Below are 16,324 nucleotides of genomic sequence, written 5' to 3'. Positions count from 1 at the left end.
GTGAATGTTTGGTTTTATGAGAATGTAAATGGAATATGTATTGTTGTTTTTTTCTTTTTTTGAAAATTAATAAACATTTAAATAAAAAAAAACAAAACACGTTTTTACATGTATTTGTAAATGTATTCCAAAAATGTCAATTAAATGTATTTTAAAGACAGACAGTATATTTGACAATGTATGTTTAAAAATATTTTTCATATATCTTGTAATATATAAAAAAAAGTATTTCAACATACAGTGTATATATGTGTATATATATATATATATATATATATATATATATATATATTGAATACAGCCGAAATTGTAGTATTTCAAATATATGTCAATATATTTGGGAAGAATATTTTTAAAATATATTTAAAATATATTTTTCTTCCATGTGGGCTTTACTCGCAGCTCAACTTTAAAGGATAAGTTCTCCTTTTGGTCAAAAATAATAAATGCACATTTTGTTCAGGTAAATTTTTTTTCCCAAAGAAGCCTGGAAAGTATTGCACCAGCGATCAGTAGCTTGCTGATGCCATGCAGGTCTCCTGCAGACCTGTCAGAATATCTGCTTGCCATACAAGATACATGGTGAAGCAGATATACTAACAGGAAGCTTCAATGACCTACCAAGGCGCTTTACAGTTCATTGAAAACTACAAGCCCACAGCCACTAAGGACTTGCTGATGCCATGTAGGACTTGCTGATGCCATGCAGGTCTCCTGCAGACCTGTCAGAATATCTGCTTGCCATACGGGATGTACAGGATGTACAGGATATATGGTCAAGCAGATATACTAACAGGAAGCTTCAATGAACTACCACGGCGCTCCACAGTTCATAGAAAACTACAAGCCCACAGCCACTAAGGACTTGCTGATGCCATGCAGGTCTCCTGCAGACCTGTCAGAATTTCTGCTTGCCTTATGGGATGTACGGGATATACGGTCAAGCAGATATACTAACAGGAAGCTTCAATGAACTACCATGGCGCTCCACAGTTCATTGAAAACTACAAGCCCACAGCCACTAAGGACTTGCTGATGCCATGTAGGACTTGCTGATGCCATGCAGGTCTCCTGCAGACCTGTCAGAATATCTGCTTGCCATACGGGATGTACGGGATGTATGGGATATACGGTCAAGCAGATATACTAACAGGAAGCTTCAATGAACTACCACGGCGCTCCACAGTTCATTGAAAACTACAAGCCCACAGCCACTAAGGACTTGCTAATGCCATGTAGGACTTGCTGATGCCATGCAGGTCTCCTGCAGACCTGTCAGAATATCTGCTTGCCATACGGGATGTACGGGATGTATGGGATATACGGTCAAGCAGATATACTAACAGGAAGCTTCAATGAACTACCACGGCACTCCACAGTTCATTGAAAACTACAAGCCCACAGCCACTAAGGACTTGCTAATGCCATGTAGGACTTGCTGATGCCATGCAGATCTCCTGCAGACCTGTCAGAATATCTGCTTGCCATACGGGATGTATGGGATGTACGGGATATACGGTCAAGCAGATATACTAACAGGAAGCTTCAATGAACTACCACGGCGCTCCACAGTTCATTGAAAACTAAAAGGCCACAGCCACTAACGCTGTTGAGACTTGCAATTTGTTCATGCATGGGAGTCCGTTAATGAATGACGCGGCCGTGTGTGCGGAGCCCGGCACGGCCATGTATTTTCAAATTTGACAGATAGTACCGGGAAACTTCTCCCTGTACTATCTGTCAGAGGGATGGGGGGCGGCAGGCACAGCTGCAGCTATGGGAGCATGTTACATGTTCAACCCTAAAAATGGGTGGAACATCTAACGTGTTCCGAAGGTGTACTTATCCTTCAAATGAATTGGAAATTCATTGGACGTACAACTAAACGTGTAAATAGGCAGTTGGGAAATGAAAATGTAATAAAAGATATAATAAAGAAAAAAATAAATAGGCAATTTGGGGTCATTGTAGTTGCTATAGAAGAAAGAGTCTTGTTGCAGTGAACATCTTACAGCCTTTTCGGTTCAGCTTGTCTCCGATCCACCCAAGAATAGCTCGGAAAAAGTGAAATATCATTTTTTTCCATTTTCCTTAGGATGTACGCAGTTGTCCGGTCAAGCCTTCATTTAAAAAGTATTATTTTAATGACAGAAGTTATCCCAATCCCTGTAAGCTCATCATCTAGTGTGTTTGACGTGAGCAGGGGAGAAGCTGGGCAGAACATATCCATTCATAGCTGCGGCGACCTCTTGATGAGAATCTCCGAGCGGAGAAAGTCGGGCAGATAACAATACTCTGACCGGTGCCAAGTTATTGCAAGAATCTGGAAGAGAGGGGAGTTTTTCCTCTGGGAAGTTCGGCTCCACAGCATGCTGCAGCTTTTTATAGAGCAGAACAATTCGGTTGTCCACCAGGACCTGAGAAATTATGAAGTGCGTTTTCGTAGAAGACATATTTACTTGTACATGGAATACAAATGCCAAGATGCTGTCATGCCTGATTAACTTCAAGAATCCCAAAAAACCAACGTCATGATTTCTGTGAAAGAGATCCACTTGAACATACTGAAAGGTTGTCAGAATACAAGGCAAAGGCCCTTAAGTGCACCTGTCATTCTGGTTGGCCATAGATTAGGCATTTTCTTGCAAATTGGACCATGCTTCATAGGGGGGGGGGGGGGTTCGACTTGCTCTGGAACAACTGTGGGTTTAGGGTTCTATAAAAGGAGGATTTCTATTTGTTTGATTGTTTGTTTTTTCTATCAGTTGGAGAACCTAATTGGGACTTAATGGGTACCATACATTTATGTGTCCCAATCATATATTTGAAAAAATAGATACATCCTTTATTGAAATTAGTTAAAAACGTATAAAAGCATATATGAGGAATGTACCAAAAGTAATGCAAAAGTTGGCATAACTTTTTTTATTAACTTACATAGGCTGTTCAGATTTCTCATGTGGATAGTGTTAGGGTCTGAATCTGAACCTGTAACCTCTGTGGTGTCTTGCTGTAGCTATTTTCACTGTGCCACCCAAGAGGCTGGGCAGGTCCCTGTCTAACCCCTTGGACAATCTAGCCTTGTCTCTTGTTTCTGATGAACCTTAAACTCTTTTCTACTCCCATAAACTTCTTGATTTAAGCCATTTCTCTGCACTTCCTCTTTGGTAGATTATTGTGCGCTTCTCCAGTCAATAGCTTGCTTCTTTCACTCCTGCTGCCCTCTGTATTTTCAGTTCCACTCATTACCAACCTTTGGCTTGTTCCTCGACTAAGCTTCTGCTTGATCCAGGGGCGGACTGACAACTAATGTAGCCTCCTTGCCCAAACTCAAAAAAGCCTATGAAAAAGGTACCAGGGGCATCTCATGGGGCCCCCTACTGACCCCGGGCCCTCAGACAGTGCCCGAGTTTCCAAATGGTCAGTCCGCCCCTGGCTTGATCCCTACCTGCTACATCTGCTGCATCCACCTCCTTGTGGAGAGATCCGGTGGAGCAACCTAGCACTAGTATGCAGCAAAACCCATCTCCACCATCTGGAGCTCTGGTGAAGACTGCTTAGTGTTTAGACCCCCCACCCTGAGATGGAGCGATCCTGTGGAGCAACCTAGCACTAGTATGCAGCAAAACCCATTTCCACCATCTGCAGTTTTGGTGAAGACTGGTTAGTGCTTGGACCCCCCGGCCTAGGCTGAACCCACATCATCCACCAAGTTGACCTGCTTGTGTACTTATCCTTCTGGTCGGTAGGAGCCTCTCTACTGCTATAGCAACTGGTCTCTGAGCCTGACCCCTGACCATGACATGTAGAGTGACTCTTCCTCTATAGCAGGGGTCTCCAAACTTTCTAAGCAAAGGGCCATACTGTCATACTTTAGGGGGACTGGAATGTGGCCAGTGGGAGTAAGTACCAGTGGGAGTAAATATTGTCCCCTGTTTGGTATTAGGGGAAGGAATAGTGTCCCATTGTTGGTATCAGTTGGAGAAATAGTGCCCCATCGGTGGTGTCATTGGGAGGAATAGTGTCCCATTGATGGTGTCAGTGGGAGGAATCGAGTCCCATTGTTGGTGTCAGTGGGAGAAATAGTGCCCCATCTTTGGTGTCAGTGGGAATAACAGTGCCCCACCATTGGTGTCAGTGGGAAGAATAGTGCTCCATTGTCAGTGTCAGGAACTATGCCCCACTGTTACTGACAGTGGGGGAATAATGACCCAAGGGTCGGATAAAAGCAAGTAAAGGGCTTTGGAGACCACTGCTCTATAGCAACTCTTCTTCAATTAATTGCAAGTAAATAATGGATTTCAAGCAGAAGCAACGTGCTGTTAATTGAGTTCTTGACAAAGGAGGGGTGCAGGCTGTTCAACAACCATGGAAGGCTACAGAATGTTTACGGAGATTACATCAATGACAAGAGGAATGTATTGTCATTGGTGACTGTTGTCAATGGTGTTGTCTCCGTAAACATTTTGTAGCCTTCTGTGGATGTCAGATCTTGCACCCCTCCTTCATCTAGAACTCAACAACGGCACTTTGCTTCTGCTTGGAAGAAGAAGAGTTACTATAGAGGAAGAGTTATTCTACCAGCATCTGAAATTTGAACGAACTATGTAAGTTAATAAAAAATGTACCCTTTTGAATATTTTGAAACTTTTGAATATAAATCACCAATGAATGATATAACCATACTATTTCTTATATCACGTCACAATTTTACATGTAACATATCATTTTTGCTATTAAATAATGTTGGAACAGTTTTGGACCCTCAACACAATTTGTGGACTTTTTCAGAAGAGCTTGGAAGGTTAGGCAACAGCCGCTTTAAAATGCCATCCTTGTGTGCACATATCATGGACCAACAATGATGCCATCCTTGTGTGTGCATATCATGGACCAACAATGATGTGATCCTTGTGTGTGCATATCATGGACCAACAATGATGTCATCCTTGTGTGTGCATCTTATGGACCAACAATGATGTCATCCTTGTGTGTGCATATCATGGACCAACAATGATGGCATCCTTGTGTGCGGATATCATGGACCAACAATGATGCCATCCTTGTGTGCACATATCATGGACTAAAAATGATGCCATCCTTGTGTGTGCATATCATGGACCAACAATGATGCCATCCTTGTGTGCGGATATCATGGACCAACAATGATGCCATCCTTGTGTGCGCATATCATGGACCAACAATGATGCCATCCTTGTGTGCGCATATCATGGACCAACAATGATGCCATCCTTGTGTGCGGATATCATGGACCAACAATGATGACATCCTTATGTGCACATATCTTGGACCAACAGGGTGACCATAAAGCTCATTGAGGAGCTCAGGTGCAGTTATGTGAGCTGGCAGTGCTGTAAGGGGGGTCCCCTGAGCTAGAGTCAATATGTTCCAAGAGTTAGGGAGGAAGTTTTTGGACCTTTCAAAGCTCACTGACAGGAGAACACCAAGGTTTCAGTGGGACAGACTGCAACGTCAGCTTTGGAGTTAAGCTTCTTGTGGTATGCAAGTGGATCAATAGTTAACACCCTATACCACTCACCTAGTATGGGAACTGAGCCTTAGGACTCTGTGGGGTTGAGATACGAAAGGCAGATAGTCATTGCACTCTGCAAGTGCAATTGCTCAAGAACTTAGTAAATGAGCAGAGCCTCTGCTGACTTCCATCATCCAATCATGTGCAAGCAAAAATTCTGTTTTTTTAATATACTTGCATGTGATTGGGTATTCTTTGCAAAGTGGAGCTTTACCTCATTTACGAAGGTCTGGAGCAACTGCACTTGCAGAGTGCAACTGCACTTTACAAAGTGGACAGTCTATTTGCCTTTAGTAAATCAACACCCTATGAGTAAAACGTTTAAGAGTTTTTTCAGTTTTCCATCTGAATCACAGTTCACTGCAATAAAAGGATTCATGCAAGTGCTGGTTGTGCCATCACCCATATTTTTTGGATTACTTTGAATTGATTCACTTTGAACATTGTCATTACTTTGCCTTGATTCTCTTTAGGAAATGCTTTCTTCTTTGGGAAAACATTTTCTTTAGGAAAGATGTTTCAGGCCTTCTGCTGCTCTTGGCATCTCAACAAGACTGTTATAGACTATCTAAACCCAAGAACAAAAATGTAATCTGGTGCAGTTTACCAGTCCATAGATCTAGCGGCTGTATTACATTATTTTTTTTTTTAGACATTTTTCCCTTTATTTTGACCTGATGATCCTACAAACATTCATGTAAAGATCCTCTTTATAATCTCTCTGATCTATAGATCTCTGATCTATAAACAATGCAGGGCAAAGCAACACATCTGCTGTAATGCCCCACGTACCCTCAGCAACATATATTCACCTTTCCTTCATTCTCCCACTGTTCTGTTCAACCGCCAACAATGAAGATGATACCCAGTACTTTCAAGTATAGAAGCGATTCACTTCATGTGGTGCTTGGTGATTGGCCCAATACTGTAGGAGCAGAGAGTCCTCAGCTTTGTGTAAGCTCCAACTAGAGCAAGCCACAGTTCACATAGGGCTGTTGTTCTTTATTCTTTGACAAGCTTAACAAAGGGACGGGAAAGCAAAGCAAGGGTTGGGGAGGGCTGGCATTGAAGCCCAACTAAACCAATTTATTCTCTTTCTAAAGAAGCCACAGCTTGAGTAGAAAAAGCTGTCCCTTATTAGCAGTTGCAAAGTGGGACCCTTGCTCTTCACAGGGAAACAGAGGTCTCTCTGCAAAGGTCTGACACACCCTCTACTGCATCAGACTAATAGCTCTGCAATGAGAAAAGCTCTCTGCTGACTGGAGAGATCTGGCTCTGACTCAGTAAGGGGTGTGTTGGACCTTTGCAGAAAGACCACTGTTTCCACACAAAGAGCAAAGGTTCTACTTTGCAGCATGCTGCCAGGGGACAGGCTTTTCTAAACAGGCTGTGACTGTTTTTAAAATAAAACAAATTGCAAAACTTTGCACACATTTTTTTTTAATACATATGAAATGTATTTACCTCTGAAACTACTAAGCAACTTATTCACTCCCTTGTTATCTCTCGCCTTGACTATTGTAACTCCCTCCTCATTGACCGACCTCATCGCAGGCTATTCCCTTCTTCAGTCTATCATGAATGCTGCTGCCAGACTCATCCACCTTACTAACCGTTCTGTATCTGCCACCCTTCTCTGCCAATCCCTCCACTGGCTTCCCATTGCCCAACGGATAAAATTCAAAACATTAACAATAACATATAAAGCCATTTATAACTCTGCCCCAAATTACATCACCAATCTTGTCTCCAAATATCACCCAAACCGTACTTTCCGCTCCTCACACAACCTCCTGCTCTCTAGCTCCCTTGTCTCCTCCTCCCATGCTCATCTCCAGGACTTCTTGAGAGCTTCTCCCATCCTCTGGAACGCTCTACCCCAATTTATCAGACTATTGCCTACTCTGCTCACTTTTAGGTGATCTCTGAAAACCTATCCTGCCCTCAGCTAATAATGGAAACTTCTATTCCCCCTACCAGTGCATCCCCCACAGTTATTACCTTTTGTACCACTAGCCCCTCCCTCTTAGATTGTAAGCTCCAAGGAGCAGAGCCCTCCTAACCCTCTTGTATTGAACTGTTGGCGCTATATAAATCCTGTATAATAATAAATAATAATAATAATTTAGCTAATTTAAACTGAAAGTTCAGTTGGGCTTTAAAGTGAACCTGTTACGTTTTCTGTATCTAAATAATGTAATAATATGTCTGCCAGTCGCTTCCATGTATAATCTTCAACTTAACAGCTTCTTCTAGCAATTCTAATTCCCTGTGAAAATGCACAATCATCTCTCCGGAGAGTAGATTAGGATGTGTTGCTGTTGGAATTTGATTTTTTTTTTTCTAATGGAAATGTTTACCATTCCTCAGCCACTGCTGCTTCTCTCCCAGCAGCTGCTCCCATGGGGCAAACTCCATCGAAGAACTTCAAAGACCCAAGGAAGACAGTGACTGGGGGAATGTGTTTTATGTGCTGTAATCTCAGCCAACCCATGCCCCCCCCCCCCCCCCCCCCACAACACAAAGCACAGCAATTAATATTTCAGCTTGGAACACAAAGTAACACTTAAATCCATCGCAGGATTCCAAACCAACTGGGAGAAATTCCTTGTGGAAAGGGGCATACCTCTCGCACTGCAAGCTGGGAAAATAGGACTCGTATGAAGGAAAGGACATTGGGCGGTTTAAGGGTTCGAGGTGTAAACTTAATGGAGTTGATTTATTAAGTAAATTAGCTTCAAGCAAATATGCTAGCCTTATTCCTGCAGTTTTATGTTCCTGCTACGCCATTGGGTATCTAGAGTGAGCACAGGTTTACCTTTTTTACTAACATTCACTTTGCAAAGTGACAACCTCATTCAAAGCGCTAATCCTACAACTAATGTGCATCCGATAAAACAACCTGTGTATGTCTACAACAATGTATGAAATCTAGGGCTGCTGCTGTCTAAAAAGGGCAGACCCTACAAATACCATAACATACAATTTAACAGAGCTGCTCTTATATTAAATAAAACACATCTCCTATCCACGTGTTTAAAGATTCAATAAAGCGCAATAAATGCAGTCCATAAATAAGGTGCAATCCAATAACAAAAGTGCAACCGTGCAAACGACTCTTTGTTGGTGCAGTGATTGTGATGTGCTCCCCTCCTTTGTATCCCCACTCACCAACTGATGTAAATTCTTGATTGCCAAGAGTCAATACCACTTGGATAAAGGACTTTTCTGGGTGTGGATTCTCCTGTCTTCCATTTCTGCAGTACTCCAGGGAATTTGGTGGAGAAATGGAAGTGAGGAGAATCCAGGAAGTTAAAACTCTTTATATGCACCCTCTGATATTAACCCCTCTTAATGTGCACCCCAACACTAACACTTCTTTATATGAACCCCCTGATACTAACCCCTCTTTATATGAACCCCCTGATACTAACCCCTCTTTATATGAACCCCCTGATACTAATCCCTCTTTATATGAACCCCCTGATACTAACCCCTCTTTATATGAACCCCCTAATACTAACCCCTCTTTGTATGAACCCCCTGATACTAACCCCTCTTTATATGAACCCCCTGATACTAACCCCTCTTTAAATGTGACTGCCAATACTAACCTCTTTTCATATGTGACCGCCAGTACAAACCCCTCTATATACAGTTGTAAGAAAAAGTATGTGAACCCCTTGGGATTACGTGGAGTTTTGCATGAATTGGGCATAAAATGTGCTCTGAACGTCATCTAAGTCACAACAATAGAAGAACACAGTCTGCTGAACATAATACTACACAAACATTAGATGTTGCCATGGTTTAATTGCACATAACATGTAAACATTCACAGTGCACGGAGGAAAAAGTATGTGAGGCCCTAGCTTAATGACTTCTCCCAGAGCTAATTGGAGCCAGGAGTGAGCCAACCTTGACTCCAATCAGTGTGATGATATTGGATGTGTTGCTGACAGCTGTCCTGCCCTTAAAAAACACACACCTGTTTTGGGTTTATTGGTTTCAAGAAGCACTGTGTGATGTGAACCATGCCTCGCAGAAAAGAGCTCTCAGAAGACCTACGATCAAGAATTGTTGACTTGCATGAAGCTGGAAAGGGTTACAAAAGTATCTCTAAAAGCCTTGATGTTCATGTGTCCACGGTAAGACAGACTGTCTACAAATGGAGAAAGTTTAGCACTGTTGCTACTCTCCCTAGGCGTTGTCGTCCTGTAAAAATGACTGCAAGAGCACAGCGCAGAATGCTGCATGAGGTAAAGAAGAATGCCAGAGTGTCAGCTAAAGACCTACAGAAATCTCTGGCACATGCTAACATTTTTGTTGACACATCTACAATAAGGAAAACATTAAACAAGAATGGAGTACATGGGAGGACACCACGGAGGAAGCCATTGCTGTCCAAAAAGAATATTGCAGCACGTTTGAAGTTTGCAAAAGAGCACCTGGATGTTCCACAGCACTACTGGCAAAATATACTGTGGACAGATGAAACCAAGATTGAGTTGTTTGGGAAGAACACACAACACTATGTGTGGAGAAAAAAAGGCACAGCACACCAACATTAAAACCTCATCACCACTGTAAAACATGGCGGAGGGAGCATCATGGTTTGGGGCTGCTTTGCTGCCTCAGGGCCTGGAAGGATTGTTGTCATTGATGGGAAAATGAATTCCAGAGTTTATCAAGACATTTTGCAAGAAAACGTACGACCATCTGTCCACCAACTGAAGCTCCGCAGAGGATGGGTGATGCAACAGGACAATGACCCAAAGCATACAAGTAATTCAGCAAAACAATGGCTGCAACAGCACAGAATATGCCTTCTGGAGTGGCCCAGTCAGAGTCCTGACCTCAACCTGATTGAAATGCTGTGGCATGACCTTAAGAGAGCAATTCACACCAGACATCCCAAGAATATTGCTACACTGAATTAGTTTTGTGAAGAGGAGTGGTCCAAAATTACTCCAGATCATTGTGCAGGTCTGATCTGCAACTACAGGAAACGTTTGGTTGAGGTTATTGCTGCCAAAGGAGGGTCAAACAGTTATTAAGTCCAAAGGTTCACATACTTTTTCCTCCCTGCACTGTGAATGTTTACATGTTATGTGCAATTAAACCATGGCAACATCTAATGTTTGTGTAGTATTATGTTCAGCAGACTGTGTTCTTCTTTTGTTGTGACTCTGATGACGTTCAGAGCACATTTTATGCCCAATTCATGCAAAACTCCACGTAATCCCAAGGGGTTCACATACTTTTTCTTGCAACTGTATATGCACACTATACTAGTAACCCCTCTATATATGTTCCCTCTGATACTAACCTCACTTTAAATGCACCTTCTGACACTAAGGGCTCGTTCACACTTGGCTGTTTTGCCAACGCTTGCCAAACGCCCCTATAGCGTTTGGCAAGCGTTGGTCCGGCGTTTGCTGAGCGTTTTTAACGCTCGGCAAACGCTCCGCAAACGCCGCATGCGCGGTTTAGCGGCGGTTGCTAGGCGTTTGCCGAGCGTTAATAACGCCCCACAAACGCCTATAATGCAGTTTGAGTGGTGTTACCGCTCCGTAAACGCCCCGCAACCGCGTCGCAACCGCACCGCAAACGCCGGCCGGGCGTTTGTGGAGCGGCACCATAGACGAGAATAGGAGGCTTCAAAGCCTCCTGACTCGTCCAGAGGCGTCCGTTTTGCCGCGACGCAACGCGACGCGACGCAAACGCTCCCGTTAGAACAGCACCATGTGCTGTAATGTGCAGAGTTGGCAGAGGCATTTGGGAAGCGGTAAAAACGCTTCCCAAACGCCTCTCTGCCGCCTGCACACAAGGCTAGTGTGAACGTAGCCTAACCCATCTTTTTATGTGTCCTCTGATACTAACCCCTCTTAACATGCACCCCCTGATACTAGCCCCTCTTTATGTGTGTCCACCAACAGTGGTGTATTTATGTTGTGCTGCCCTAGGCAACAAAAAAATTGTCTGCCCCCAAAGACACCAACCAACATAACCCCCTCTCCCCCCTCCTGTGGAGAAAGCCTGACACTGACCATTAACATCCCTGCCCCCCACTCAGGAGAGCCTTCCACTACCCCCCCTTCCCCCCCAGCAATAGACACTCATCCTCACAACTCTGGAAATCTCCAGGAACGAGAGTCAAGCTCTACATACACCATCAAACAGCCTGCAGCCTCTCTCAGATCCCACCTGGTTCCTATGGCGTGCATGTCCCTTCTTTCATCCCCTGAAAAATGAAGCCCTAGGCAAGTGCCTTGTTTGCCTTGCGGTAAATACACCCCTGTCCACCAATACAAGTCCCTCTTTATATGCACCCTCTGATAGTTACCCCTCTTTATATGCATCTTCTAATACTAACCATCTTTATATGCATCTTCTAATACTAACCCCTCTTTATATGCATCTTCTAATACTAACCCTTCTTTTTGTCACCTCCTCCCATGCTCACCTCTGGGACTTCTCCATAACCTCTCTCATCCTCTGGAACTCCCTACCACAGCATGTCCGGTCAGCTCCTAACCTGTCCACCTTTAGGTGATCCTTGAAAACTAATTTATTCTGGGATGCCTACCCCACATCCACCTAAAAACTCTACTTGAGTCACCACCACCATACCATCTCCTGAAGCTATTACCTTGTGTACCACCTCCCCCCCCTTTAGATTGTAAGCTCTATAAGCAGGGCCCTCCTATTCCTTCTGCATTGAACTGTATTGTAATTGTACTGTCCCCATTCATATTGTAATGCCAAACTATTGTTGCTATAAAAATCCTGTATAATAATAACATTCTCTCCCTAATCTGGATAAGGATATGCTTCTCCCTTTTCTCTTCAACTAATCAGATACACTCAGGCAAACAAGAATGTTCTGATCGTGGCAGTTGGAACATCCCCCATGCCAGTCCGTGGCCACCTTGTGGCTAGCCTCAGTCTAAAATGGATTAGTACTTTTTCCTACACATGCATCCAATAAGCCTTTGTTTGCTTTTTTACGCTGTACAAGCAAAAACATTGTATGCATGTCGTTTTTCTTGTTACATTTTGCAGCAAAATGTCAAATCCCCTGTAAGACATGTGATTGCATTACGCAAGAACATCTGCTCTTCTTCCATGTGCTGAGCATTCATGTGAAACAGATGTTCGCAGAATGCTACAACAATTAGCACAAGCTCCCCCCGCTTTAGTCACGGGGATTTCGCCCGTCCTTTTGTGCCACTTCCAGATGTACGACGCATTGATGATCAGCCCGTCTTAGATTAACACAACATTAAAAAGAGTGTTTGGAAGGAGAACTGCCCTGGTTTTAATATTTTAATGAGTAAAATGCAGAGAACAAACATACAGCATGGGAAATATTAAGCAAAACTTCCAGAGGAGAGCAATGTCATTTAAACGTTTGAAAAAAAAAAAAACTAGATGTAGAAGAGCTTCTGTAACGTACCTGGTAGTGGAGCCTGAGATGTGAAGGTACGCTTCTTATACACCTCCAGCTCAGGAACCCTGGTAAAGTGACAGGAACACCTGAGCTTGGAGTGGGCACGAGTGCCTGACTGGTCTTCCGTTGCAGGATACAGGAGAGCAGTGCTGTAGAGCAGGCTGGACTTCTGCTGAAGAGCAGGCTGTGTTTTGCAGAAGAATAGGCCGTGCTCGCAGATGAGTAGGTGGTGCGTTGCTGTAGAGCAGGCTGTGCTGGTGGCCCCTGGGCTACACTTTGGAGACCACTGTTCTAGATTTAAAACATACTGCTACCCTACTGATGTTGAGTTGAGGAAGCTTTAACCTTTACTAGACCCAAAAATTCTCCGGACCCCATCTCTGATCTTAATTTGGGAAAACATGTTTCTTTCCTCCATAATGCATAGCTAAAAGAATGTTGTTATATGATAGAAAGGTAGAATTGTCCTTTATTTGGATGAATATGTGATGTGTCTTGTCACAGTAGAATTGTGCAATTTCAGAAGAAGTTTGAGTTTCATAGTTCTTCAGATTGTCCAGTTTTATTTTATTTGTGCATGAAAGTGCTTGTCATACTCAGTCTGTCATTGTTATGTTGTTTTAATTGTTCCATATTTCTGTTTCCAACCAGACAAAGATGGTAGCATCATGTCAGAACAAGTCTCTGTCTCAAGTTCCAGTGGAGCTTCAACTTGGCATTAGGTCCCTCAACCTTTCAAGGAACAACTTGAAGAACATCACTGAAAAACCTTTGTCATTTTATTCCTTTCTGGAGATCTTGGACCTTAGCAGCAACAAAATAAGTTTCATTGAACCTCACAGCTTCGCAAACATGATCCACTTGAAGGAAATCAATCTTTCTGACAACAACTTGGACAGGGTTGTTTACTACAAGTCACCAGGAATAGGACTTTTACCAAATGTGCAAAAGTTGGACCTGTCAGGAAACAGTTTGTACACAGAAATTACATGGTATTTTTTACAAAATGCTCCTCACCTTCGCTACCTTTCTTTAGTAGGTAACAGCATCATAATGATTACCCCAGAAACCTTTCCAGGAACCCCTCTTTTGTCAGAAATCGACCTTGGCAATAATATTGTCATGGACATTGAGGAGGGCTCTTTTGACCACCTTGTGCATCTCAGGAAAATTAATCTAGCTATGAACTCCATTACTTGCATATCCAAATTTAACCTTTGTCAGCTTGAAAGCCTCAACCTCAGCAAAAACAGTATTCAGACATTCCACACGTTGGATTCAGAAGAAAAATACTATCTCAAACATGTTGACCTAAGTGACAACAAACTTGTACATTTTCCTATTTTGCCATCTGTTAACAATCTCATTACGTTAAATTTATCGATGAATCTTATTAGCTTTGAAGAAAACACATCTCATGTGGAACTTGCTTGGTTGGAAGAAGAAGGATCAAGGAACACTAGTATGGTTAATCTGCTCACACTTACCCATTTAGACTTAAGTTACAATAATATAAAATCCATACCAGAAGATTTCTTTAGCAGTATGCCAATGCTTAAATTCTTAAACCTGAGCCAGAACTGCATTGAATATTTTTCATTTGGACATACAGTTACATTGAACTTTTTGGAAGAACTTGACTTAAGTGGCAACTCCTTACAGAATATGTCACTTGCTGCACTCTCTCTACCTAATTTAAAAATACTTAATCTACAAAATAACCAACTGCACTTCACTGAATCTAGAACCTTCCAAGGACTACCCAGCATTGTCTATATTAATCTTCAAAACAATAATGTTGAGTTATGTGGTCTGAACAGAGAAATGCCCACACAAAATATGGAAAAGGAGGGGTGCATATCTTTTTTCAACATATCATCTCTGCAACATTTAAACCTCAGAGAGAACATGTTACAAGTCGTACCTGAACGTGCATTTTATGGCACGTCACTGACTTTTCTAGATGTCTCCAGGAACCTTGGCCTTGTTATAGCAAAAAATGCTTTGAAGGGGTTAGAAAATTCTCTAGAAGTTCTACACTTAGAAGACAATGCTATTGTTCATTTGAATGTTGACCTTCCTTTTCTAGTCCAATTAAGATATTTGAACTTGTCAGGAAACCATTTAACATGGTTGCCTACATGGAAGAGAAACTGTCAATTAGAAACACTTGATCTGAGCAACAACAGCTTCAGTAATCTAAAAGACAGCAATATTCCTGTGTTGGAGAACACACTGAGGATTCTTTCTTTGACTGGGAATCCATTAAGTTGCTGTGAAAATGGTTGGATCATCCATATGGCCCGAAGAAATACGGTAACTATCACGGCTCTCGATGCCACAACATGCCATAACTCTAATGGCCAGAAAGAGGAGATTATGCTGGAGCAGAACAAATTAGAAAACTGTGAAAAAAATGATGTAAAAAATACGAATACTGTAATAATCTTAACAGTGGTGTTGGTTTCATTGGTGACTGTAGTCGGCATCGGATCTTTGGCTTGTTACTGTAGGCAAAAACTTAACCAGCAATTAAAGGGTTAGCATGAAAGGTTTTGTTTTGTTTCTGACTTCTCACTCAGTTGGACTTACAAAATGTATAAGAAAATTAAGCAACAGGACTCAATGAACATTTCACAGTCTAAACAGTTTTAAAATCAACAGTTTTACTCTTTATTTTCACTCATACACGCCTATCAAAGAAAATCAATTTCAAATCTAATTTTCATCAATGTTGGTGAGACTATTCTTGACGAGGCAAAAAAGGTTATTCTTGGACGCCTTTTACTTTATTTTGTACTTCCTATGGCAGGTAACAATATAAAGGAAACATTTTTTTGAAGAAAGAAAATTAAAATTATTTTCTAAAATTCCTACAATTTTGGACCAAGGGCTAATCTTTATGTATGTTGAAATTATACAAAACAACAAACCTTGTTTGTAAGGGCTGAATCGAGTCAATCTAGAACTTTTCAAGATCTATCAAAAAAAATTCCAGTTTCTGCATAAAGGGCCTTAATGGAATTTCACATATCTATGGTGTTTTCTTTTAGTGATAGAAAAAGATTATTCTCTTTTAAAACAAACCTTCTATGCCAAAACAGGAGGTCCCTTTTTGCCAGCCCATTGTCCCCCCAACACAAATGGCTTTAAAAAGTCATCTGTAAACAAACAGATCACCCTGAAAAAATATTTCCTATTTTGGCCCTGGCTACATCCCTTCCAGGAGGCATAGGTGATGTCACTGTGCCTCATTACAGAGTTTTGAGCTTAAAATCCTCCAATAATACACTCCAGTCTGTTGCAAGACTGCATTC

At 42.1% G+C, this 16,324-nt stretch overlaps 1 protein-coding gene across 2 annotated transcripts in view; it reads left to right on the top strand.

Moving 5' to 3' along the window:
- LRRC32 (leucine rich repeat containing 32) overlaps positions 1-16,031 on the top strand; it is a 97,247-nt gene extending 81,216 nt beyond the window's left edge. For both annotated transcript variants that reach the window (XM_089676744.1, XM_089676745.1), the window contains one exon: positions 13,659-16,031. In XM_089676744.1, the coding sequence (XP_089532870.1) occupies positions 13,659-15,551 (1,893 nt within the window). In that variant the 3' untranslated portion in view covers positions 15,552-16,031. The remainder of the gene's footprint in view (positions 1-13,658) is intronic.
- The last annotated feature ends 293 nt before the right edge of the window (positions 16,032-16,324 follow it).

This window comes from Staurois parvus, unplaced genomic scaffold (genome assembly GCF_062004578.1).
Source record: "Staurois parvus isolate SC_StPar_1 unplaced genomic scaffold, SC_StPar_1.0 ptg000173l, whole genome shotgun sequence".
Classification (NCBI taxonomy): Eukaryota; Metazoa; Chordata; class Amphibia; order Anura; family Ranidae; genus Staurois; species Staurois parvus.
This window is presented reverse-complemented; position numbering and strand designations above follow the sequence as displayed.